The 27,001-nt window shown below is 35.1% G+C and overlaps 4 protein-coding genes across 8 annotated transcripts in view; 2 read left to right on the top strand and 2 right to left on the bottom strand.

Moving 5' to 3' along the window:
* Positions 1–6,570, top strand: part of nectin4b (nectin cell adhesion molecule 4b) — a 212,759-nt gene extending 206,189 nt beyond the window's left edge. The window contains exon 8 of the transcript XR_015479169.2: positions 6,450–6,570. The gene's annotated coding sequence lies outside the window, so the exon portion shown is untranslated. The remainder of the gene's footprint in view (positions 1–6,449) is intronic.
* lingo3b (leucine rich repeat and Ig domain containing 3b) overlaps positions 1–27,001 on the top strand; it is a 644,601-nt gene that overhangs the window by 368,407 nt on the left and 249,193 nt on the right. The window lies entirely within an intron of this gene.
* LOC108179272 (uncharacterized) overlaps positions 1–27,001 on the bottom strand; it is a 120,759-nt gene that overhangs the window by 56,642 nt on the left and 37,116 nt on the right. The gene's annotated exons all lie outside the window — the stretch shown is intronic.
* Positions 1,582–25,717, bottom strand: plekhj1 (pleckstrin homology domain containing J1). 3 transcript variants are annotated; one of them, NM_213288.1, is given in 6 exon segments: positions 1,582–5,533; positions 9,054–9,117; positions 14,134–14,224; positions 15,110–15,176; positions 18,280–18,347; positions 25,506–25,694. In NM_213288.1, coding segments are annotated over 6 exon segments (477 nt in total). In that variant the 5' UTR covers positions 25,600–25,694; the 3' UTR covers positions 1,582–5,440.

The raw sequence follows: 27,001 nt of genomic DNA, 5'->3' as shown, positions 1-27,001 counted from the left end.
ATTTTTAATTTTGAGAGGGTTTTGTCGTAAGAATTAATATTTATTTTGTAATTAATATCAATTTTCCCCCTATTGAAAACAAAACACTTTTTTGTAATTTTTATTTTTAATTATTATTATTATTTTTGGCAATATTTCTTCGTAATTATTTTTTACTTATTGCAGTATTTGCAGGTAAAATAGAGACTCTGGGAGTTGAGCATTTTTTATTTCTGTTTTTAACCATCTGCAGATCCTTATATCCTTATTTGTGAATCACACCTGTGGTCTTCGGGGTCAAAAAGGGACGAACGCCTGTAAAGTACCCTCAAACGCTTCTCAGTAAAATCAATCAAATTTATTTAAGTCTTATAACATTTTTTTTTCTACTTAATGTTTAATTTTGAGAGGGTTTTGTTGTAAGAAATAATATTTATTTTGTAATTAACATCAATTTTCCACCTATTAAAAACAATGGAATTTTTAAAAAAAATTCTTTATTTCTTTATTTCTTTCTTTATTTTTTTGGTCATTTTTCTTTGTAAATATTTTTAATTATTGCAGTATTTCCAGGTAAAATAGAGACGCTGGAAGCTGAGCATTTTTAAGTTTAATTTTTTAACCCTTCGGGATCCTGATTGTGAAACACACTTGTGGTCTTCGGAGTCAAAAAGGACGAACACCTATAAAATACCCTCAGATTTTTTTCAGTAAAATCAATCAAATTCATTTAAGTCTTATAACATTTTTTCTACTTAATTTTTAATTTTGAGAGGGTTTTGTCGTAAGAATTAATATTTATTTTGTAATTAATATCAATTTTCCCCCTATTGAAAACAAATCACTTTTTGTAATTTTTATTTTTAATTATTATTATAATTTTTGGTAATTTTTCTTTGTAATTATTTTTTACTTATTGCAGTATTTGCAGGTAAAATAGAGACTCTGGGAGCTGAGCATTTTTTATTTCTGTTTTTAACCATCTGCAGATCCTTATATCCTTATTTGTGAAACACACTTGTGGTCTTCGGGGTCAAAAAGGGACGAATGCCTGTAAAGTACCCTCAGATGTTTCTCAGTAAAATCAATCAAATTTATTTTTGTTTTATAATATTTTTTTCTATGTCATTTTTATTTTGAGAGAGTTTTGGATTCAGAAATAAATATTTATTTTGTAATTAACATCCATTTTTCCCCTATTGAAAACAATTGGAATTTTTCAAATTTTTTAATTACTCTAGTGTTCCCAGTTAAAATAGAGCCATTTAAAAAAACAGATTAACATCATCTGGTTGTAAAAATAAGAACATGTAATGACAGGCTGCAACCACCAGGTTCTAGTATTACTATCTCTACAAACGTGCTTGTGAAGTCCTTTAGTTGTTACATTATTAAAAAATGCATCTAAACACTCCAGAAGACCTCTTTTAGACAAGTTTTTAGATTTTTTATTGTTTATTTTAAAGTGTTAATCTTTGTATTATGATGACATTAAAACTGCCAGCAACATATTAAGACTTTTTCACTCAGCAGCCAATCAGAATCAAGCACTCAACAGACCCAAACTCTTAAATCAAAGCAAATAAAACTCAGAGACCGTCAGCAGTCTTTTAAAAGAGATTTATTAGCAAAAATAAGATTGGAAACGAGCAACATACATCAATTATAAAATCTAAAATATTTGGAATAATTTCTAGTGCATGACGGTAAGCTTAAAGGGACAGTCCACACACACACACAAATGTAAATTCTGTCATCATTTACTTGTTTAAACACAAAGCTGAAGAATACAGTGTCATTTTTAGCCTTCTTCTGAATATCTTAGTTTGTGTTCAATGGAAGTTGACAAGCACTTAAATAATAATGCGGTTATGTTCATTTTCAGGTGTACTGTCTCTTTAAAAACTATAAAGAATCTCACATTTATAAGATGCAGACACTTTCTGGCATAATCAATCGGTCTCCACGCTTACAGGAAAGCTGCTCGAGTTATTGTCATCTCATTCTGTCTGATGTTCTGCCGCTCAATGCCCTTTTGTTTGAGCATCGACTGTAACAACTAGTCTGAGTAACAGTTGAACGGAAGTCCTCTTATGACGAAACACTTGACTGAATTATTTAAAGCTGATATTTTCACAAGCTGAGGTCAGAATGTATGAAATGCACAGATGTCATGTCACCACAAAATCAAAAGTCAAAAATAATGGTGTTTTAATTCTGCATTCAAATATGTAATGCTTTTGCTTATGTTAATAATAATAATAATTAATAATACCAATATCAATTAAACACACAAACACACACACACTTTTTCTCTGTTCCAGTCAAAAGCTTGTGATCACTATATTTTTTATGTTTTAATTAAAAAAAGAAAATTCTGCACACCAAAGCATTTATTTGATCAAAAATAGTTTAAATATATTTAAAACTGTGAACTATTATTGCAGTTTATTTATCCTTCCATTCATTTTCCTTTGGCTTAGTCCCTTCATTTATCAGGGGTCGCCACAGCGTAATGAACCGACAACTTATCCAGCATATGTTTTACACAGCGGATGCCCTTCCAGCTGCAACCCAGTACTGGAAAACACCCACACACAAGCACACACTACGGCCAATTTAGTTCATCAGTTCCCCTATAGCGCACGTGTTTGGACTGTGCACCCAGAGGAAACCCATGCCAACACTGGGAGAACATGCAAACTTCACACAGAAACACCAACTGACCCAGCCGGGACTCGAACCAGCGACGTTCTTGCTGTGAGGCCACAGTGCTAACCACTGAGCCACTGTGTCGCCTATTACTGTTTAACTTTTATTATGATAAATATATTAAAATTGAGTAGCTGTGATGTAATGCAGCTTTTTCAGTATCACATATTTCAGAAATCTGTATATTTTTAGTATTAATATATACATATATATACAACACTGATGATAATTATTATTTAAAAAATTCAGATTATTAAATCATATTATACTGCTCTCTGAAGGATCATGTGACACTAAAGACTGAAATATTAAAGCTGAAAAATCACAAAAATAAAACAAATATTTAAAATTGTAATACATTTTTAAAAATACTGTGTTAAATTAAATAAAGTTGAATCATTAATTTTTAGATTTTGATTGTTGTTTTATAATATTTCTTTATTTAATTTCTAATTTTGAGAGGGTTTTGTTGTAAAAATTGATATTTATGTCATAATTAACATCCATTTTTTGCCTATTAAAAACAATAGATTACACAAAAATATGAAGCAGCTCAACAGATTTCAACACTGATGATGATAATTATAAATGTTTTTTACTGATTATTAAATCATCAGATTATACTGATTTCTGAAGGATCCTGTGACATGAAAGACTGGAATATTAATGCTGGAAAATTAGCTTTAAATCACAGAAATAAAAAAATGAATCTATATTTAATTTAAAAAGTTATTTAAAATTTTAATAACTTTTTTTAAATTACAGCATTTTTAATCAAATAAAGTTGAATCGTTCATTTATTGTTTAATATTATTACATTAATGTTTAATATTTTTTCTATTTAATTTTTAATTTTGAGAGGGTTTTGTTGTACGAATTAATTTTTATCCCGCAATTAAAATCTATTTTTTCCCTATTAAAAACCATAGATTACACAAAAATATAAAGCAGCATAACAGAATTCAACACTGATAATAATTATCATAAATGTTTTTTTCTGATTATTAAATCATCATATTATAATGATTTCTGAAGCGACACGAAAGACTGGAATATTAATGCTGGAAAATCAGTCACAAAATCACAAAAAAAAAAAAAATCAACATTTAATAAAGTTATTTAAAATTGTAATACCATTTTTAAAATTACTGTATTTTTAATCAAACAAAGTTGAATCGTTCATTTATTGTTGTTTAATATTATTACATTACTGTTTAATATTTTTCTATTTAATTTTTAATTTTGAGAGGGTTTTGTTGTACGAATTAATATTTATCCCACAATTAACATCTATTTCTTCCCTATTAAAAACCATAGATTACACAAAAATATGAAGCAGCTGTGGAAATATAAATTGATATCATCTAATTCCAAATGAACAATAATCTTCGTATAACTGAAAAGTTATATTCTCTGGTTTTTAATTATATCATTTCATTAACATCCCAGCTAGGAGGGACATTAACCTTTTGTCTTTCTGATTACAGGCTAAGCCAAAGTAATGCAAATTGTCAGTTTCACAGCATGGGGTGTCTATTGTTTTTCTCTTTTCGATTAAATGGTCAGGCGGTTTCTGTCTCCAGAACATAATTAGATTAGGCCTGAAAAAGCAGTTTACCCTGCCGACCACAACTCTTAATTTGCATGCTTTGTTTAGCCATATCCTCTCCTCCTAAGAACACAATATAGCCATGAAATCTTTGTCTTAAATCAGACTTGTGTGAGACTTGTGTGAGACTTGTGAAAGAACTTGCAGACTGCGGACCTCTAGTAGGCTCTTGCAGACACATTGGACATCTTAAAGACGCTGTATGACTGCAGATTAACCAACACGTCTCAATAAAGGAATTCTGCTTGTTTCGAGTCTCCTGGACTCGGTTCTCTTCTTTACACTCATTTATTTTTTTTTTACAACACAGCTCAACAGATTTCAACACTGATAATAATTATAAATGTTTTTTCTGATTATTAAACCATCATATTATAATAATTTCTAAAGAATCATGTGACACTGAAGACTGGATTAATATTGCTGGAAAATTAGCTTTAAAATCACAGAAATAAATAAAAATTATTCTACATTTAATTAAAAAAAAAAGTTTCATTGTCAAAGCATTTACTAATTTTACAGTGTTTTTGATCAAATAAATGCAGTCACAGTGAAAAGAAAAAGCTTATTTTATAAAAATCTTACCGAGCCCAAACTTATAATAGTGTATACCTTTACACACACACACTATTATTTATGCCATCAAATATTTAATAGTCCAGATACAGACTTATTTTGCAGAATATAAATATTTTTTCTCCTTTGATTTTGACATGAAATAAAAACACTACACAGCTTCAGAGACATTAAATAAACGCAAATACACAAACTGTTTTACTGTAAAACCTCTAGTAAGGCCACAGTGCATAAAATAAATCAAATCTGCATGCTACAAACCCTGTTGAGTGCACTTAAGGTGAAGCGTCCTAATGTGTGCATGCATAAAACCTTTATAACATCACAGTTATTAAAGGCAATAAAGGTGCTGAAATGAGTTGTAAAACCCGACGTTTGTTTACATTAACAGTGATCTCAATATCAGGAATAACGCTTAATTGGCTCAAACTCAGCGGACATTCATTACAGTAATAACAGAACACATTCACCCACGTTAAAGACTGCAGAGTGAACAGTGGTGGATATGAATAGAAGACTCTCTGAAAGGAAAAACAGCTATATAAATGCTGATGTTTGTGTGGTTTATGTGGGAGGAGGAGGAGGAGGGAGAGGAGGAAGAGCGCTGTTGACCTGAAAGCGGGTTTCGTCTGATATCCCATACTGCTCCAGTGGATCCTGCAGGAGATCAGCAGTAATTACATTACAATAAGTCCTTCTATTTTGGCCCTTATGAATGCATCTCTGGTATCTCTAGAGCAGGGGTCACCAATCCCGTTCCTGGAGGTTCGGTGCACTGCAGGGTTTAGCTCCAACTTGCCTCAACACACCTGCCTGGGTGTTTCAAGTATACCTAGTAAAGGCTGATTTATACTTCTGTGTCAAATGCAGGCGTATGCTACGGCACTGTAAAATGTAACTACACTTCGCAACAACGCGTAGCGCAAGCTTTGTGATTGGTCGGCTTGGTAGCGCTGACGAGTCTGGGTGGGACCGATAGCCGCGCAAATCGATTGTTTACCATAGATATATATACACTAGATATCGCATAGGGACCCTGAGCATGCGTCAATAGCGCCGCCACATTGGTACAGTGCTCCCAGAACAAATGTCATTCAACCGCACTAGTCAAGACAGTGTTATTACGTGAAGATGCGGGACTTTAGCGCTGTCTACGGGTGTAGTAACGAGCAAACAAAGAAAACAAAGCACAAAGGCAGAACATTTCATAGGTAATATTAAGTTTTTTTCTGTTTTTGTATGTTCTGAACTTTTGTGCTAATCAGGTAACGTTATTGATGATAACAGTCACTTACTGCATTCACCATACGGCAAAGCAGCTCCAACTCACACTAAACACTCGGCTTATGCTAGTTTTGTTGAATAAAATCAGCAAACAATGCCAAAGAAATATGACAACGAGATGCTGCGCTGCCAGAAACTTGTATTATTGTCGGCTAACGTTAGTGAAAGAGTCGTTCGGGGGATTCATTCACAAACGAATCGCTCCCTCCGTCAGTATGAGCAGTGAAAGCAGGAGAGGAGGTGTGTTTCAGGACATGATTAGATTAAATTTAACAAGGAGGGTGAATAGTACATTTCTGTACACACAAACACAAGCTTTTTGTCAGGAATGGCCGTGCGGTCACTGATCCATCAATGTAGAAAAGTGATGTAAAATTATAATTTTCGTAATTAGAAAAAAAATTACACACTAACATCCAGGAAAACTCCCGATCATAGATATATGTGTATATGTGTATGTCTCTGGCTTTGGATGGCCACAGTCCTCCACTGTACCTTGGTCCCGCATTCATTTCAAAGGAGCGCTACCCTGTAGCAAGATGGCGGCGCTATTGACGCATTCCGTCCAATAGACAACAATAGGCCAGGCGACATCTAGTGTATATATCTATGATTGTTTACAAGTGTGGAGTCCTGTGAAGGAGCTCCGGATGGAAAGTTTTGTTTTGTGTTTACCTCATGGTTAAATTTGTTGCACGTCCGCTGGTTCCTGCCTCAAAATGAGCGAGTTTGAGCCACTTGTACATTCAGGAAGTGTTCAAGAAAAACAAAACAACAGTGAAGAAACTCGACACAGAGGAACATTTACACCTCACTGCCAACTAGCGCTTCGCAAGTGTTAATGCAGACCAACAGAGACAGAAGAATAAATGCACAGCTATGTGCGTTGCATGCGCCGTGGGTTACGCCGGTCACTTGACGCAGAAGTATAAACCAGGCTTTAGACCTTGATTAGCATGTTCAGGTGTGTTTGATTAGGGTTGGAGCTAAAATCTGCAGGACACCGGCCCTCCAGAACCAAGTCTGGTGATCCCTGCTCTAGAGCAATAATCTCAAACTCAATTCCTGGAGGGCCGCAGCTCTGCATAGTTTAGTTCCAACCACCTCCAACTCACGCCTACTACTCTTGAACATTGTGATTATTTGGATCAGCTGTGTTTGATCAGGGTTGGAGCACAGCTGTGCAGAGCTGCAGCCCTCCAAGAATCCAGTTTGAGGCCTGTGCTCTAGAGCAAGGGCGCCCAAACTCGGTCCTGGAGGGTCTGTATCTTGCATAGTTTGGCTCCAACCTCCTTTAACACACCTGCCAAGAAGTTTCTAGTATACCTGGAAAGAGCTTGATTAACTGGTTCAGGTGTGTTTAACTGTTTGAGCTCAAAATACCCCACAGATATGGCCATTTCCACTGAGTTGTAAGATTCTGCACAGCAAAATAATCTAAAACAATGAATTCTCGATAAATCTCACGTGGACTTTTGTGAACATCTGACAGAAATAAAGTCAATCAGGTAAGCAATGAGCGAAGCTGCTGCTACTTCTCTTCTGTTTCTGCTTATTAACAGCAGGTGTTCATCATCAGTGCTCAATCATCATCTTATTTTACCCATCATTGTCTCATTAACTTTAACTCTGCTGCTGAGTAAATTTAGCTCAATTTAGAGAGGGACCAAATATTCTCTGAACTGAGGAAATTTTACTCTGAGGATCCACACGTGAGTCTAGCAGCGCACTCATAGAGAGAAAATGAAACAGAACCTTCACATTATGAAAGCAACACAGGCGACTCATATCTCCAAACAATTCTTATTTTTTTCCCATAACTTTTGGCAACAGGACTCTCTCTGCCGTCTGAACACTGTTTCAGGTACAGTCTAAGAAAGCTAGCATGCATATTAATGAAGTTGCAGCGCATACATAATGGAGCGCGCTGATTGGTTTGAACCAAGCCATACTCATGAATGAATGCAGCACACTCAGAGACGTAATACGGGACGCCTTGGTACAGACGCCCAGTCTGCACGCTGGAATACACGCTAAGATCTCATGGCCGTGACGCAGCTTCAAAAATTCGTTTCAAACCGGAAGTACGAATTTGCTAGAAATAACGCAAAAGCAAACAATTTTCACTTGTTAGTGAGATATATGTGTCCTAATAGTGTTTTTAACATATGGGACACATATACGACTGTCAACAGCTCAAAACATGTGCTCTGGTGTTTCGTGACCCTTTAATAATAATATGCAAATCACCATCATTTATATTTGAGGTTGCGTGGGTGTTGAGATCCCGATCTTTTAATGATTAATCGTGCAGCTTATACTGAATGCATTGATACAGGTTAAACAAGTAGTGACAAAAAACACCTTTAATAACCTAAGAAACCCACCACATCCCCAATAGCCCAACACAACTTCTTCCCTCATAATTACAGTTTACAGGAAAGCCTAAATGTTTTCATACATGTGATTTGAATGACACGAGAGACTATCTCTCTGTAATCGGTACAAATTTAGGACTAATTTACCAGTAAAAAAAAATGTATTAATCCGCGGGTCAATCGTGCTCTGAACCATGGGTTGTGAGCTGTACGAATCACAGATCAACCGTGATTGGTTACACCACTAATATTGTTTATAATCAGACTTGATAAAAACAGTCTGCAGAGACACTTTGATGGACATTTTCTCTTTCATCAGAGGGGGAAAGCCCCGCCCACTAGTGCCCATTTCTCCATCTCATTTGAATTTAAAGCAACAGTCACCAAAACACCACAATTAGGATCAAAGCCTTTGAGCGGTATTAAAAAGGGCCAGATAGGTCTTCTTTAAGGGTAAACAAATATATTACATTTCTGCAAATATCTGTTGTATTTATTGATATGTGTTCTCTCACCTTGCCCGTCAGCCGATGGATTTCTGTGCGGTAGTAGACCAGGTTTTTGCGCATGAATTCATAACTGCAGACAGAGGCAGATTACTGTTATAGACTGGACATTCAAGAAACACAGAGGATTGTGGGTAATTATTATGAAAATCAAGTTTAAATCTTGAATATTGTCTTACAAATCTGATTTTCTTGCAACTTAAAAATTATATTTAGAAATTCAGAGATCTGTCCTAAAGTTCGGTTTTTAAGACCTTTTGTTTTTGAGTCTCTGTCTCATAATTCAGACTTTGTTTTGAGTCTCTATCTCATAATTCAGACTTTTTGTTTTTGAGTCACTATCTCATAATTCTGACTTTTCGTTTTTGAGTCTATCTCATAATTCTGACTTTTCGTTTTTGAGTCTATCTCATAATTCTGACTTTTTGTTTTTGAGTCTATCTCATAATTCAGACTTTTGTTGTTTGAGTCTCTATCTCATAATTCTGACTTTTTGTTTTTGGGTCTCTATCTCATAATTCTGACTTTAAGACCTTTTGTTTTTGAGTCTCTATCGCATAATTCTGACTTTTTGTTTTTTGAGTCTCTATCTCATAATTCAGACTTTTTGTTTTTTGAGTCTCTATCTCATAATTCAGACTTTTGTTTTTTGAGTCTCTATCTCATAATTCTGACTTTGTTTTTGGGTCTCTATCTCATAATTCTGACTTTTTGTTTTTGAGTCTCTATCTCATAATTCTGACTTTAAGACCTTTTGTTTTTGAGTCTCTATCGCATAATTCTGACTTTTTGTTTTTGAGTCTCTATCTCATAATTCAGACTTTTTGTTTTTTGAGTCTCTATCTCATAATTCAGACTTTTGTTTTTTGAGTCTCTATCTCATAATTCAGACTTTTTGTTTTTGAGTCTCTATCTCATAATTCAGACTTTTTGTTTATGAGTCTATCTCATAATTCTGAATTTTTGTTTTTGAGTCTCTATCTCATAATTCTGACTTTTTGTTTTTGAGTCTCTATCTCATAATTCTGACTTTTTGTTTTTTGAGTCTATCTCATAATTCAGACTTTTGTTTTTTGAGTCTCTATCTCATAATTCAGACTTTTTGTTTTTGAGTCTCTATCTCATAATTCAGACTTTTGTTTTTTGAGTCTCTATCTCATAATTCAAACTTTTGTTTTTTGAGTCTCTATCTCATAATTCTGACTTTTCGATTTTTGAGTCTCTATCTCATAATTCTGAATTTTTGTTTTTGAGTCTATCTCATAATTCTGAATCTTTGTTTTTGAGTCTATCTCATAATTCTGAATTTTTGTTTTTGAGTCTCTATCTCATAATTCTGAATTTTTGTTTTTGAGTCTATCTCATAATTCTGACTTTTTGTTTTTGAGTCTCTCATAATTCTGACGTTTTGTTTTTGAGTCTCTATCTCATAATTCAAACTTTTGTTTTTTGAGTCTCTATCTCATAATTCTGACTTTTCGATTTTTGAGTCTCTATCTCATAATTCTGAATTTTTGTTTTTGAGTCTATCTCATAATTCTGAATCTTTGTTTTTGAGTCTATCTCATAATTCTGAATTTTTGTTTTTGAGTCTCTATCTCATAATTCTGAATTTTTGTTTTTGAGTCTATCTCATAATTCAGACTTTTGTTTTTTGAGTCTCTATCTCATAATTCTGACTTTTTGTTTTTGAGTCTCTATTTTGTTTTTTGCGTCTATCTCATAATTCAGACTTTTTGATTTTTGATTCTCTATCTCATAATTCTGACTTTTTGTTTTTTAAGTCTCTATCTCATAATTCAGACTTTTGTTTTTAAGTCTCTATCTCATAATTCTGACTTTTTGTTTTTTGAGTCTATCTCATAATTCTGACTTTTTTGTAATTCTGAATTTATGTTTTGCAATTAACATTTTTTCTTGTGTTTTCTGAATTTACACTCACAGTTCTGATATTGTTGAATTTACATTTAGAAATTCAGACATTTTTATATATAATTTATAGTTCTGTAAAGATTAATAATTTATTTATAAACAGAGCCTTTAAACTTGATTATCAAAGCACTTTACACCTTAAAAGATACAAGGACAGCTGAAAAACAACCATCCAGAGGTTATGCAAAAATTATATGAAAATAAAACAAGTGAGAAACATTGTAAACATTGTCTTGAATTCTGCATTATTATTATTTTTTAAAGTTCCGAGTTCAAGTTTTGCAATTTCGATTTTATTCTTGTATTTTCAGAATTTCTCAAATTTAGATTTTCTTGTAATTTCTGAGATTTGTCTCATAGTTCTGTGTTTTAATCTTGCAATTCTGAGTTTTTGTTTTTGTGGTCACGAGTCTCCGTCTTACAATTATGACTTTTTTGTAATTCTGAGTTTAAGTTTTGCTACTTTCTTGTATTTTCTGAATTCACATCTCACAATTCTGATGTTCTTAAATTCAAATTTAAAAGTTCAGACATTTTGTCTATTGTTCTGTAAATATGAATAATTTATTTTTAAACAGCGCTTTACACTTCACAAATTTACTAAAGATCACAAATACACCTCACAATTAGGGAAGTCCAAAATAAAGTCAGTCTAATTTAGATTAAGTTTTGCGATTTAGATTTCATTCTTGTGTTTTCTGAATTTCTCAATTCGGATTTCCTTGCAAATTTAATTATATATTTAGAAATTCAGAGATCTGTCTTAAAGTTCTGTGTTTCAATCTGGCAAAAATGAGTTTTTGTAGTTACGAGTCTCCGTCTCATAATTCTGACTTTTGTTTTGTAATTCTGAATTTAGGTTTAGCAATTGTCATTTTTTCTTGTGTTTTCTGAATTTACATCTCACAATTCTGATATTCTTGCATTCACATTTAGAAATTCAGACATTTTTTCTATAGTTCTGTAAAGATAAATAATTTATTTATAAACAGAGCCTTTAAAACTTCCTTCTCAAAGTGCTTTACACTTAAAAGATACCAGCATAGCAGAAAGCAGTTATCCAGAGGTTATGCAAACATTATATGAAAATAAAACGAGTCAAAAACATTGTAAACATAAAGAAACAGATCACACATACACCCCACCATTAGTGAAGTCTAACGCTTTGGGCAAAATCACACCTGACAGCCGCAGCAGAAAAGCCCAGCAGAGACTGTACTTCCTTCATCAGCTGAGGAAGTTTAACCTGCCACAGGAGCTGCTCGTACAGTTCTACTCAGCTGTCATCCAATCCATCCTCTGCATTTCAATCACCGTCTGGTTCGGCTCAGCTGCCAAAACCAACCTCCGTAGACTACAGCGAATGGTCCAGACTGCTGAACGTATCACTGGCACTACCCTTCCTACACTTCAAGAACTGTACTCTTCCAGAGTGAGTAAAAGGGGCTCGCAAAATCACTCTGGACACCTCGCACCCAGCACACTACCTGTTCCAACTGTTGCCGTCTGGTCGGCGCTTTAGAGCACCAAGCACAAAAATAGCCAGACACAGGAAAAGTTTCTTTCCTCAGGCCATCTACCTCATGAACAGTGAAATATCCCCCAACTGTGAAATAAACATGAGCATTACTTTCCAATACGCACTTGTACACCGCACCTTATATAAATATACAATGCAATACTTTCTCCATTCGCATCTGTACACAGCACTGTATAACCTGTATATTTATAACAAACCTGTACATACAACTCAACATCCAGATTTCTTGACTAACTGCATCTCTGTTTAATGTTTATCATCTTTTTTTTCTCATATTTATTTTGTGTTGTCACTTTATGTACACTGAAAGCTTCAGTAGCCAAAGAAAATTCCTTGTGTGTGTGAAGCACACTTGGCATTAAAACTGATTCTGAATAGGCGACGTCAAGCGCTCATTCTTGATATTCTTGCAGCAGCCTTCGGAAATAACCCCAGACTTCCCTCTCCCCAGACACTTCCTCCAGCTCCTCCGGGGGGATCTTGAGGCATTGCTATGCCAGCCAGGAGACATAGTCTCTCCAGCATGTCCTGGGTCTTCCCCGAGGCCTCCTACCGGTGGGACATGCCTGGAACACTTCCCTAGGTAGGCGTCCAGGAGGCATCCCGAGCCACCTCAGCTGGTTTCTCTTAATGTGAAGGAGCACCTTATCATGGTGGAAGGGTTTGAATGCCTGAGTCATCCTAAGAGCCATGTTGTTGGGGGCTAATGCCCCTGGTTAGGGTCTCCCAAGGCAAAAAGATCCTAGTTGACAGGTCAGACTAAGTGCGCTTTAAAAACCCTTTATGAGTTTCTTACCAGAGGACCATGATGATGCCTGGTATAGCACAGCCGGGGCCCCACCCTGGAGTCAGGTCTGGGGTTGAGGCTAGTATGCTAGCGCCTGGTTGCCAGGTTTTTTCCCACGGAACCTGGCCAGGATTAGCTCGAAGGAGCGCTGTGGCACCATTCTTCTGCAGGCCCATCACCTGCAGGGGGATCTGTAAGGGCCGGTGCATTGTGGAACGGGTTTTGGTGGAAGGTTAGGACAACGACAACCCGATCGTCAGACACAGAAACAGGCTCTTGGGTCATGGAACGTCAAGTGTTGCTAAACTGAATTTTGGGTCCGTCTGTGCTGCTTCAGCAATTGCTCGCTGCAGAAGTTGGGAATTTCTCAACTTTTCAAGTGACATTGGAAGCATCATCCAATCAAATCACTTCATGCAAATACCCCAGCTCAGACAGTAGCCGATTGCGGACTTACTTCATTGGCTGACGCTGCTACGATGATCGCGTCATCCCCAACTACAGACATGCCCTCCGTTGACGCTGAAGCCCCGTGTGAATGCACGATAAAAACAAACGAGTCCTGCAGTTCTGCATTATTTTTATAATTTTTTTAGTTCTGAGTTCAAGTTTTGCAATTAAAAATTTATTTTCCTCATAATTACCAGTTTCCATCTTTCAATTCAGATTAGTTTTTGTGCATTTCTGAATTTACATCTCTCAAATTTGTTTTATTCTTGTCATTCTTGCGTTTTTGTTCATTCATGCACCAATTCACAACAGCAAGATTAGTGTTATAGTATAAGAAATGCACAGGATTGTGGTAATTTCAGCATCTTACATACACACACCTGGCTTTAATGATGGCGTCGATCCACTCGGCACACTGTTCCTGAGAATCACATTCAAACAGATATTTTCGCTCCGCCTCGTCTAAAAACACTGCAAAACAGTCAAAACAAATCAAAGATAAAGAAATAAATAAAAGCACATTGAGTATGGTTATTTCTGTCCCATATAGATCACTGGCATTTATGAGTTAAGAAAAATTCCTACCAAGAAAACGATTAATTGCACCATTCTTTTCTGACAGTATTGTCTTATTTTCCACAACTAAAACTCCATTACTTTAAAGTACATTTTCATGACCTAAAGTTTCATGTTATGTCTACGTACACCGTTAACGTCAGAATTATTAGCCCCTCCTGTATATTTCCCCCCCGTTTCTGTTTAACAGAGCAATTCTTTCAACACATTTCTAAACCTAATAGCTTTAATAACTCATCTCTAATAACTGATTTATTTTCTCTTTGACATGATGACAGTAAATAATATTAGGCTAGATATTCTTCAAGACACTTCTATACTGCTTAAAGTGACATGTAAAGGCTTCACTAGGGTAATTAGGGTAAAGTTAGGGTAATTAGGCAAGTCATTGTATAACAGTGGTTTGTTCTGGAGACAATCCAACACTAATATTGCTGAAGGGGGTGAATAATATTGACCTTAAAATGGCTTTAAAACAATTGAGAACTGCTTTTATTCTAGCCGAAATAAAACAAATAAGCCTTTCTCCAGAAGAAAAAATATTATAGGAAATACTGTGAACAATTCCTGAATCTGTTCAACATCATTGGGGAAATATTGGAAAAATTAAATAAAATTAACAGAAGGACGAATAATTTTGATTCAATTGTGTGTCTGAATTTTAAGTACTGTCAGTATATGTGGTTTATATGAATTAGGAAGCGATACAGACAGCAGAGCTGATGCTTTAAATAAACCCAGTTAGCTGAAGTGTGAATCTGTGAGTGACGCAGCTTTTACCGATAGAGAAAACCTGAGGATCTTCTCTCTCCACACGACACTGTTCCAGCAGCAGAGCGCCGATGGGCTGTAAACACACAGAAAGAGGCAGATTCAACTTGTGACTTGCAAAACTGTAATATCTCGTAAAACTAGCGTTGCCAAAAGTATTGATTTCAGTACCAATCGGTAGGCCTGTCACGATATCTATATTTTGTTGTAGGATATGTTGCACCAAAATATATTGCGATAAATGATACTATTGTCATTTTATGCCACTCATTATATAATGCCAGAATGACAGAATAATATCATCACAATGCAAGAACACTCTTCCAGAGAACACATCATATTTCATTCTTAAGAACATTTCAATTACAGTTGAAACCAGAAGTTTACATGCACAAAAAAAAATGAACATAACCCTGTTTTAAAGAATGTCTGATGGTAAATCACACTACACGTTTACTATTTCAGGTCTGTTAGGATTACCTAAATGATTTACATTTGCTAAATGCCAGAATAATGAGAGAGTTATTTATTAATTTCTCGACAGTGAAAAGTTTACACACATTTCCTTGGTATTTTTTAGCTTTGCTTTTAAACTGTGTAACTTTGGTCAGATGTTTTGGGTCTCCTTCCACAAGCTTCTCACAATAGTTTGCAGGAGTTTCGGCCCATTCCTCCTGCAGAATTGCTGTAACTGAGTCAGATTTTTAGGCTGTCTTGCTCGCACAAGCTTTTTCAACTCTGCCCACAAATGTTCTATAGGATTGAGATCAGGGCTTTGTGATGGCCACTCCAAAACATTCTCTCTGTTGTCCTTAAAGCACATTTTCACTAGTTTGGCAGTGTGTTTAGGGTCATGGTCTGTTTGGAAGAGTCATTTGTGGCCAGGTTGTAATGTCCTGGCTGATGTGTTGAGCTGTTGCTTCAGTATTTCTCCATAATGTTCTTTCTTCATGATGCCATCTATGCTGTGAAGTGGACCAGTCCCTCCTGCAGCAAAACAGCCCCACAACATGATGCTGCCGCCCCCATACTGCACAGTTGGGATGGTGTTCTAGGTTTGTGTTCTTTCCTCTTTGTCCTCCAAATGTAACGCTGCTCATTATGGCCAAACAGTTCAATCTTAGCTCCATCAGAGCACAGGACATGTCTCCACACATCAGTCTGTTCCCAGTGTCATTCAGCTAATGGTAATCTGGCTTTGTTGTTGATTCTGGCTTGTTGATTCTCCATGTTGTCACACAAGGAAGCAGTGTGTTTGAGCTTTTCCTTCAACACTATTCTACAGTTGTGCCTCACATTAACTCAAATGTTGTCAATTAGCCAATCAGAAACTTCCAAAACCCTGACATCATCATCTGAGCTTTTCCAGAGGCAGAATAATCTTATTGTGTGTAAACTTGACTTTCAACAAGAGTTACAACAATTCCTCAAACAATCTCTCTCTCATTATTCTGCTATTAAGCAGAGCAGTAGATTTCCAGCATTACTAGCCACTCGCCATTATTAGTAGCCACAATTTTGCTGTTGGGAAAATATATTTTATTTGCATAAATTTGACTTTGACATGCTAAAATTTAAGTTGAGAGATTACAGGGGACAAATTATACCTATAAAATATATATAACATAGTTTTCTATCATATTTTGTATATGATAGTCAAACAAATGCAATTTTCACATCATTAAATATAATTTAATATACAATAAAACATTATTATTATAATAATGTAATGCTATATAATTATAATATAAAATATAAAAATTGCCGGTAATTTTCCGGAAAGTACTGTATGTGTGAAAGGGGCAATAGTGTAATTTCATAGTGTCATAGTGTCGCATTGCTATTAGTTTTTATTTACATGACTTTTCAGGTTTCAAGATTAAAGATTAGCCAAACCTCTGACCACACCAAAAACAAACAAATAATTATTTTTTGGTGTCAAAACAAGCAGAATATAGCTGTATACATGCACTTATTGTTCAACAGAACCTTTCTTTAAATAACAAAACGGATGACATTTTAAATAAAGGGCTCATATCACCAGTCAACCACACATAAATGAGGAGTTAATCTCCTATTAAGGCAATGTTATTTTAACAACACTGATAATTAAACCATATTTTCAAAAATAACTAAGCAAAAAAAAGCAGGTGACAATGAAAGGTTGATCATCACAATTAGGCCCGTTAATAATCTGTTCAAAGAATGTTTAAAGTAAAAGCAACTGTTGCTGCCTACAAAATGATAGACTTTTGTGGGAGTGTTTGTCTTCCCACCACAGCTGAAATCTACCCAAATTTGGCAGGTCAGTGGGTGTTAATGTCAAGCCCTGTATGGGCGATATATATTGCATCACCAAAAATGATTGAGCTCATGTCCATGTGTTGTGCGAGAAGTTCATATATTGATTATTGTGACAGGCCTGACAATCAGATTAAATCTTTAAGCACATCTTGGCATCATTTCGGTAACACTTTACAGTAAGGTTGTATTAGTTAATATAGGTTAAAGCACTTACTAACATGAATGATGCATTTGTGCAGTATTTATTCATGCTTGCTAATATTAGTTCATGAAAATAAAGCTGTTCGCTGTTAGTTCATGGTAATTCGCAGTGGATTAACTAATGCTAACATGCATGAATTTGTATTTTAATAGTGCATTAGTAAATGCTGAACTATCATTAATAAATGCTCAGTGGTTAGCACTGTGGCCTCACAGCAAGAAGATCTCTGGTTTGAGTCTCAGCTGGATCAGTTAGTGTTTCTGTGTGGAGTCTGCATGTTCATCGTGGGTTTCCACAGGTGCTCCGGTTTCCCCTACAGTCCAAACACATGTGCTATAGGGGAACTGATTAAGTAAATTAGCCATACTAGTACATGAGTGTGTGTGTGTGTGTGTGTGTGTGTATGGGTATTTTCCAGTACTAAATTGCGGCTGGAAGGGCATCCGCTGTGTAAAATATAAGCTGGAATAGTTGCCGGTTCATTCCGCTGTGGCAACCTCTGATTATTAAAGGGACTAAGCCAAGGAATGTGTGTGAATGAATGCATTGTTAGTTCATCTTAGTAAATTCATTAACTAATAATGAAAGCTAATTGTAAAGTGTGACCATCATTTCTTTGTCATATTCCAAAATGAGCCTAATAATAGGTGATAATAATAGGATTCACACTCACCTCGTCCTCATCGGTCCGGAAGTAAAACAGGAAATTAACAATAAGTTTCACCAAACGCTTCTTTACAACTGTTGTGGGAAAAAAGAAGAGACATTAGTCTATACAATCACTCCTCATTGCAAACGGTGACTGTCTGATACTGTTTACTAACTAGGGCCGTGCAATTAATCGAAAATCCGATTTCGATTTTAGCTTCTAACGATTATGAAAAACCATTAATCGAGATAAACGATTATTCCATTATTTACCGCCCCCTTTCTGAACCGCATGTTCCTGTGTGTTTGTGTGCGGCGGGCACACATAGTCAGAAGCATACGGTCAGCATTCGGTCTCATTTGCACGCTGTCACGAGCAGAGCATCTAAAGTTATCTTAATGTGAGCGCTTTAATGGTCAAATAGGTGTCAAAACGCAGTGTTTAGTGATTATTCATATTAACCCTCATTTGTGAAATAAACAAACGAGTTGAGGATCAAAAGAAACGTGAAAGCGAAACCATTAAAGTGACAGCGCACTATTTCTGCAGCCACCAGTTTTTATCATTAATCAAACAAAAGGAGAAAATCCCTCACTGCTCTTGACTGAAGTTGTAAAGAAATACAAACACAAATTGATCATCTATCATTCATTTATTTATTTATTTTTTTAGAAATCTGTTAAAACTTGTTTTAAATTAAAAATTGAAGCCTTTAGGCAAATAATAAACTGGCCAAAACATTCAACTTTCCTTCAAACATAATAATAATAATAATAATAATAATAATAATAATACAATTGTTGGTCTTTCAAACCACACAAACCCACCTTGCCTACGGGCCTGATTATTTAATCTAACTTTTTTATTTTATAGGATTATATGGAGATGATTAATCAATATATATATATATATATATATATATATATATATATATATATATATATATATATTTAAAAAGGCGATATTTATTCTTGACCCCGTCAAGTGGTGAGGGGAGATTGTATTCACCTGTCCCCACCAGTGTCACGTGCAAACCTACGCCCTTGGCAGTGCCATATGACTGTATATCGCCACTGGTCAGACACTAAGCATACCTCTCACCAGTGCCGATATAGAGTCATATCGCACTGCTACACGTGTGATATTGCTTATGGGAACAATGTTGTGCTTTAATAGTCATTTGCTGCTGATATTATTTCACTACTTAGAAAGTCCAGATGTGCGAATATAAAACCAGCCCTGCTGAGATTAAAGCAGCCTAGGCTGGTTGGCTGGTTTTAGCTGGTCGACCAGCCTGGTTTTAGAGGGGTTTTGGCCATTTCCAGGCTAAATGACCAGCTAAATCCAGCTTCACCAGCCTGGTTTAAGCTGGACATAGCTGGTTTTGGCTGGACTCCTTGCCTGGCTAGGCTGGTCTAGCTGGTTTTAGCTGGTCATCTCCTAGCCTGACCAGCTAAGACCAGGCTGGAAATGGCCAAAACCCCATTAAAACCAGGCTGGTCGGCCAGCTAAAACCAGCCAACCAGCCTAGGCTGGTTTAAGATGGATTTTTTCGTAGGGAGCTTTACCTCAAATTTATTGTTATAGTTGTGGTATAAACTCTGAAGATGTTTTACATCCAGAAGCATAGTTAAATCTCTAAAGTACATTTATTTACTGTGCATGTTGTGAACGGGCCTTTTTAATAATATATTAATAATTTACCTATGTTTTTATTTTTTAGATATTTATATTTTATTTGTTTTCATTTATTTCATTTTTATCTTGATCTTTATTTGTTCCCAGATAGCAGGCAGTAATCGGCCCGAGCTCGGCTGCCCTCCGGCGCCTCCGGCTCCGACTCGGCATCGGCGAGTGTTATCCGGGCCGAGTGCGGCCCGCAGCTCGCTCGCGCACATGCGGTTGTGATGCGGCTGTAAAGCACTGGCCCGATTCCGGTCAACCATATGGCAACCGATTAAGGCTGATGGCAACCGATTAAGTTCTTATTTTATCTAGTAATCTGTTAGCTCCACGTTTAATGATAATTTGAGAAAATATTCATGGTACGATAGCAAAAAAAAAAAAAAAAGAATATTTAGTGTGGATGGTCGCAATGTTTAGACGCAAACAAAACAATATTATTTATAAATAGATTATACATGTCATCTAGAGAAAACTATGTAAAATTCGCTTATTTTTGAGATAGCACGCTCCTGTGCTGACTGTTTTTTTAAAGCAGAAGTTGGTTTCATAATAAACACATGCGTGACTAAACTCATGATCCACACTCCAATCCAGACGGTGGCGGTAATGCTCCAAAAAGCTGTTTGTCAACCACCATGGCACGAAGATCACAAGAAGAAAAAGTTTGGTTTTTCAAAGATTTTACTTGGATTCCGGTCAGAAAGGTAAGCTTTTTACTGCTTGTGTACTGTATAATTAGCGAATTTAGAGCTTAAAACATTTCCACGGTGTTTGGTTGTAACAGCGTTTAGTAATTTAAAACAGTTTGATACGAAATGTAACTTGCTTTAAGAAACACGACTGGAGCTAATGTATGCTAACGCTAACAGTTACAAACAGCCTGAAAGTTCGTTTTCCTTTAACACAATGTTAGATTGTAACGTGTATAGTAACTGAAAACTATTTTAATTATTTTAAAGAAACATGAAACGAATTTGTGTGTATGCTAACTTTGCGTTAAAGAAAGTTTCTGTAGACGAATCCATTAACTAACTTGGCAAAACGTGTTTTTTTCCTGATTTAACATTATAAAGTACCGTGGATGTTGAAAAAATCATTGTACAGGCGTTTACTTATCCAACAGTATTAATTCTGTGATTGTGTAAATAAAAACTAATCGTTTTGGATTAATAAAATATTATTGTTTATCTTGTTTATGCAGTTAGTCACGAAAAGTGATCGAAACTCGACTGTTTAATATTCTCTTTAAATTATCCAAGAGAAATATATTACTATGCACTTTAATTCATATGTGTTAGCCTATGTGAATCAATTATATCTTTTGTTCAAGCTGTAATGGACAGCTAATGTTAAACTGAACGTCTTAAAGCAGATTTTGATGTTTTTTTTGTTTGTTTTTTATGTTATTGACAGTGATAAATTCTGATTTAAATGAATGGGTAACAATATTTGTTGGTTAAGTCTCATTGTTCTTGTTTAACAAAGGTTAGTGAGATCATTTTGCAGTACATCACGACCAAAGAAGTCAATGGCACACTCTTATGAACGTGAATAGGCATGTTATAGTTGTGTGCTAAAAGTCCATTATAAGCTGTAAACTGCTGATATATTTTCAACATAGATTGAGCTTTTCAGACATTACATTACTAATTGCTTCACAAACAGCTGAAATGGTTTATTGTTATTAGCTGTCATCATCAAAATTTTTCACAATGGTAGGTTAATCTTCATGGGTACAGAATAATGCATGCGCTTGGCCATCTTACAAATCTATGTCTCAGATTCATAAGGCTGTCACTCTGCATGAATCTCCGAATAAATCTTGTGCAACCTTCTGTGTACTGATTATTTACACTATAGGTATTATATGCATTAATTAACTTTGATAGTATTTCAGGATTTTAACTTTTCTTTACTGGAGGTTAACAATGTGATGTTTTATTATAGATGCATATGAGGAAGCTCGACTAAAACATCCACATGCAACTGTGATTTCTGACTGGTAGACAGATGAGGACGATGATTGCCTGTCATACATCTCAAGACAGAACAGGTTTGTTTGCAATTATTTTAAACACATACTGTCAACATTGTCATTGATCTATTACAACCTGTGAGTTTTAACCTGGCACTATACTAAAGTGATGTTTTGTTTTGTAAATGTATCTGATCAAGGGACAGTATAGACGCATCTATACCGTGATGAAGAAAAATTACTTGGAACAAAGAGGCTGGATAAAAGGCAGGTATGAAGATTTCAGAAATCAATGCAGCACCACAAGTACCATCACCATCAATGACTATGGCAGAAATCTTAAGACCACCATGAAGATGCACAGATACTGTACATTCCAGTACACCAGGCGTGTCCAAACTACGGCCCGCGGGCCATCTGCAGCCCGCGAGGCTTTTTATAAATATCAATAGAATCTTGCCCGCTATACAAAAATGAACGTAATTCAATAAATAACCACCGGGTGTCGCTATTACATGCATTCAATTAAGCAGCAGTTCTTGTTATGATCTATCTATCTGTCTGTCTGTCTGTCTGTCTGTGTCTACACACAGTTGAAGTCTGAATTATTAGCCCCTCATTGATGTATTTCTTCTTTTTTAAATATTTCCCAAATGATGTTGGAGAAAGACTTATGTTTTATTTCGGCTAGAATAAAAAGTGGTTTAAATTTTTTTATGAACCATTTTAAGGTAAAAATTATTAGCCCCTTAAGTCTTCAGAACAAACCATTGTTATAAAATAACTTGCCTAATTACCTTGACTAGTTAACTTGATTAACCTAGTTAAGCCTTTAAATGTCACTTTAAGCTGTATAGAAGTGTCTTAAAAATATCTAGTCAAATATTATTTACTGTCATCATGGCAAAGATAAAATAAATCAGTTATTAGAAATGAGTTACTAAAACTAATATGTTTAGAAATGTGTGGAAAAAAATGTTTAACTCTCCGTTAAACAGAAATTGGGGAAAAAATAAACGGTGGCTAATAATTTAGGGGGGCTAACAATTCTGACTTCAACTGCATTTATTTATATATATATATATATATATATATATATATATATATATATATATGTATATATGTGTGTGTCTGTGTGATGTATGTAAAATTTGGCCCGCGACAACGTTTGTTTTTTTGCATCTGGCCCTCGGCCCAAAATGTTTGGACACTCCTCCAGTACACCTATGAACATTTACAGTCTTTGTTCTAGTGCAGTTTGAGATAAAGACATAACTTATTGCATCTCGTGATGTCTTTGTAAGAATTGAAGACATCACTAAATTTGTTAAGGTTTAATGCAGCTAGAAAGTAAAGATCAACTAGAGAATATCAGCAGTGTCTAACCCACTGTTGTATTTACAGAAGTTGTATGAGAATAAGCTACAGGTTGATTTATACTAATCTGTTATTTTTCTTTTTTAGCACGACTGACTGAAGTTTTAAAATCATGCAACGTCATAAAGCAGCAGCTGGGCCTGATTCTCACAAAACCAAAACAGACGTGATGAAATTCCAGATGTAAACACATTTGACCTTCCTTTGGCCAATTTGATTTGGAAAAGCTTGAAAATCAACTAAAGGAGCAGCCTGAACAAATGAAGAAACTGGTAAGTTCAAGCTCTTGCTAATTTCAAAGTGTTTTAAGTTTATTTGTTTTTTTTTTTATTGTTTTTTTTTGCTTGGTAGGTAGCCTACTTTTTTCCTAATTTTTTCTTTTTTTTTACATTAGTACTTGTTCACTACTAATTATCTGTTTATCTTTTAATCACAGATGGAGTGAAGACAAATGTCCATACCACGCCACTGATAAAGAAGTGGAAAAATGCATTACAAGGTAGCTACAACTTGCCCGTGACAGGGATGGAGGAAGAAAGAAGAGAAAGCTAATGTGTCAAATGTCTACATCACTATTTTGTTTTATTTTTTAAACAACATTTTAAGTGTATTAGGATGTTCCCTGATACTTGAACAATTTGTTTCTTTCATTTGCATTTATTTATATATATATATATATATATATATATATATATATATATATATATATATATATATATATATATATATATATGTATATGTATATGTATATATATGTGTGTATGTGTGTGTGTGTATATATGTATGGTATGTAGGTTTGTATGTATGTGTGTGCGCCAAATTCTGAAGAAACATCTTGATACATTTTTAATAAACGTAATACAAATAAAATTATAAATATAAAATTGCACAAGACGTGTATATATATGAAATGTATAATCATCTCACTCATGTCTTGCTGTTTGTGCAATTGATTTTGTTCAAGTTTATTTAAAAATAAGTTTGACTTTATACTTCTGCAATTATTTATATATATATATATATATATATATATATATATATATATATATATATATATATTTGTTTGTTTATTATTATTTTAATGTTTTATTAAAAAATGTTTCAAGATGTTTCTTCAGAATTCTGCAGTACTTTTTACAAGTTTGACTTGGATATTTTACGGATTGTCATTGGTATTTTTAAGATGTTTCTTGCTATATCTTAAATTGGTTTCTATATTTAGGTTTATATAAAATTTAGCTGTTTGTACAAATTTTTAATTCAAGTCTATTGGGAAAACAGGGTTGTTTTAAAAACATCTGTGTTTGTGTGTAATTTTTAGATTTTTTGTTTAAATCTTTCTGTGTCTTTAATGTGTTGTTTTATTGTTGTTTTTATATTGATATTCTTGTGCACTACAAAATTATTTATAAAATTTTAGTACTATTTTTTTCTTGCAATTAATAAACGTTTAACATTTATTTATTTTGTCATTTGTCTGATTATTTTCGTTACAGAATGTGTATGCAGTTTGCACTTTATTCAAAGGTTAAACACAGTGCTTACACTTTGTGTTTACATTATAGCCTGTGTTTGCTGTTGTATAAATTCAAATGGTTGTAATACCATATATTAAGTACCAATGTAATACCAAAAGGTTTTATAAGGTGTATAAATACGGAGTCGCGCCAGCTCCGGGCCGCAGCGCACATTACCCTCGCGCCGATTCCGGCGCGGATGCGCAGCGTCGGCTCGCTTACGGCCGCCGCATCTGGCCCGCTTGATTCGGGCCGGAATCGGGCAGTGAGTCCACAGGCATCCGGCCCGAGTCCGGCAGCCGGAGTTGGGCCGAGGGGTAAGTCTTCGGCAGGCGACAATCTAGCCGGAACTGGCCCGAGTGTATTTTGCTATCTGGGTTATTCTTTATGTATTTATAGATATGTTTTGTCGCATTTGTGTAACTATACTGTACCATAAATATGTATTTAAGTCACATAATATTAGTACAAACTACAAGTTTGATGTATCTCAATGTAATTAAAAAAACGAACACTAATTAACAAATAAAAAGGTTTAGTAGCTAACGTACTAAAACTGTCATGACAGGACATTATCAGTACAGCTAGCATGCTAAAGCGATAACCACACTGAAACTCAATCCTTTACTCGTATAATTCTGTCGTTATTCTTCTAGTTTTATTCAGAAATGTTCAGATAATCGGTCGTTTCCTACCGTCGCCTTTCTTCGGGCCTCTCATGCCGAGCTCGGCCGCTCTCTGTGTGGGCTGGCGGCTGAGAAACACCAGCTCCTTCTCGTTAAACCTCATCTTCAGCTCCTCGACGGCTCACTCGGCTCATAAAAGCGCATTTTTAACACTTTATACAGAGGCTTTCATCCACACTCCTCATCGGTCTGTTCAGCAGCTCCTCTGAGTCTGATCTGATAATGAAATACACTTTTTCACACCCAACACATGAACACATACAGCCGATAGAGGACGCTCACACACGGCTGTTGCTAGAAGAGATACAGCTGCAGTCGGAAGTTAAGGGGAATTATTTATTTTATTTATTAAATTACTGATTACATTATTTTTTATCAAGTATCTACCCTTAAATGTCAACACAGCCATTATACTATTATTATTCATATTCATTAAATTACTTATTAATTGTGCTTTATTAACGTCTGCCAAACTAAACCCTCACAGTAATGCAAAACAGTAATTATAACGAGAATTATTTATATTATTTATTAAATTACCAATTAAATTGTGTTTTATTAATGTCTAACCCTACCACCACCCTCAAACAGTAACGTAAATACAGTAATTATACCGAGTGTTATTGATATATTACCTATTAAATTAATCCTTAAATTGTGTTTTATTAATGTCTACCTCTAACCCAACCCTTATAGGAATGTAAAACAGTAATTAAGTTTTATTCATATCAATTGTATTTCATAAAGGCGGTTCATTCTGCTGTGGCGACCCCAGATTAATAAAGGGACTAAGCCGAAAATGAATGAATGAATGTATTTTATACAGGTTTACCTCAAACCTAAACCCAGCAGTAATGTAAAAACAGTAATTATAATGAGAATTATTAATATTATTTAATAAAATACCCATTAAATTATATTTTGTTAACATCTACCCCTATCTCGACCCTCACAGTAAAAACAGTCACTATAGCTGTTATTATTCATATTATTTTTTAAATTACTCATTAAATTGTGTTTTATTAATGCTTACCCCTACCTCAACACTTATAGTAATGTTAAACAGTAATCATACAGAGTTAAATTCATATTATTCATTAAATGACCCATTAATTATATTTTATTAATGTCTGCCCCACCCCAACCCTCACAGTTATGCATAAACAGTAATTATATAAGTTTTATTCATACCTGCTGAAAGAAACAGCTAAAACCAGTCTAAGCTTGGTCTCCCAGCCTTCTCAAGCTGGTTTTAGCTGGTCTCCCAACCTGGTCAAGCTGGTTTTAGCTGGTCTCCCAGCCTGGTTAAGCTGGTTTTAGCTGGTCTCCCAGCCTGGTCAAGCTGGTTTTAGCTGGTCTCCCAGCCTGGTTAAGCTGGTTTTAGCTGGTCTCCCAGCCTGGTAAAGCTGGTTTTAGCTGGTCTCACAACCTGGCCAATCTGGTTTTAGCTGGTCTCCCAACCTGGTCAAACTGGATTGAGCTGGTCTCCCAACCTGGTCAAACTA

The sequence above is a fragment of the Danio rerio genome, chromosome 2, assembly GCF_052040795.2.
Source record: "Danio rerio strain M-AB ecotype USA chromosome 2, GRCz13ab, whole genome shotgun sequence".
NCBI lineage: Eukaryota > Metazoa > Chordata > Actinopteri > Cypriniformes > Danionidae > Danio > Danio rerio.
The sequence above is the reverse complement of the archived record's forward strand: the minus strand, read 5'-3'. Positions and strand labels throughout refer to the sequence as shown.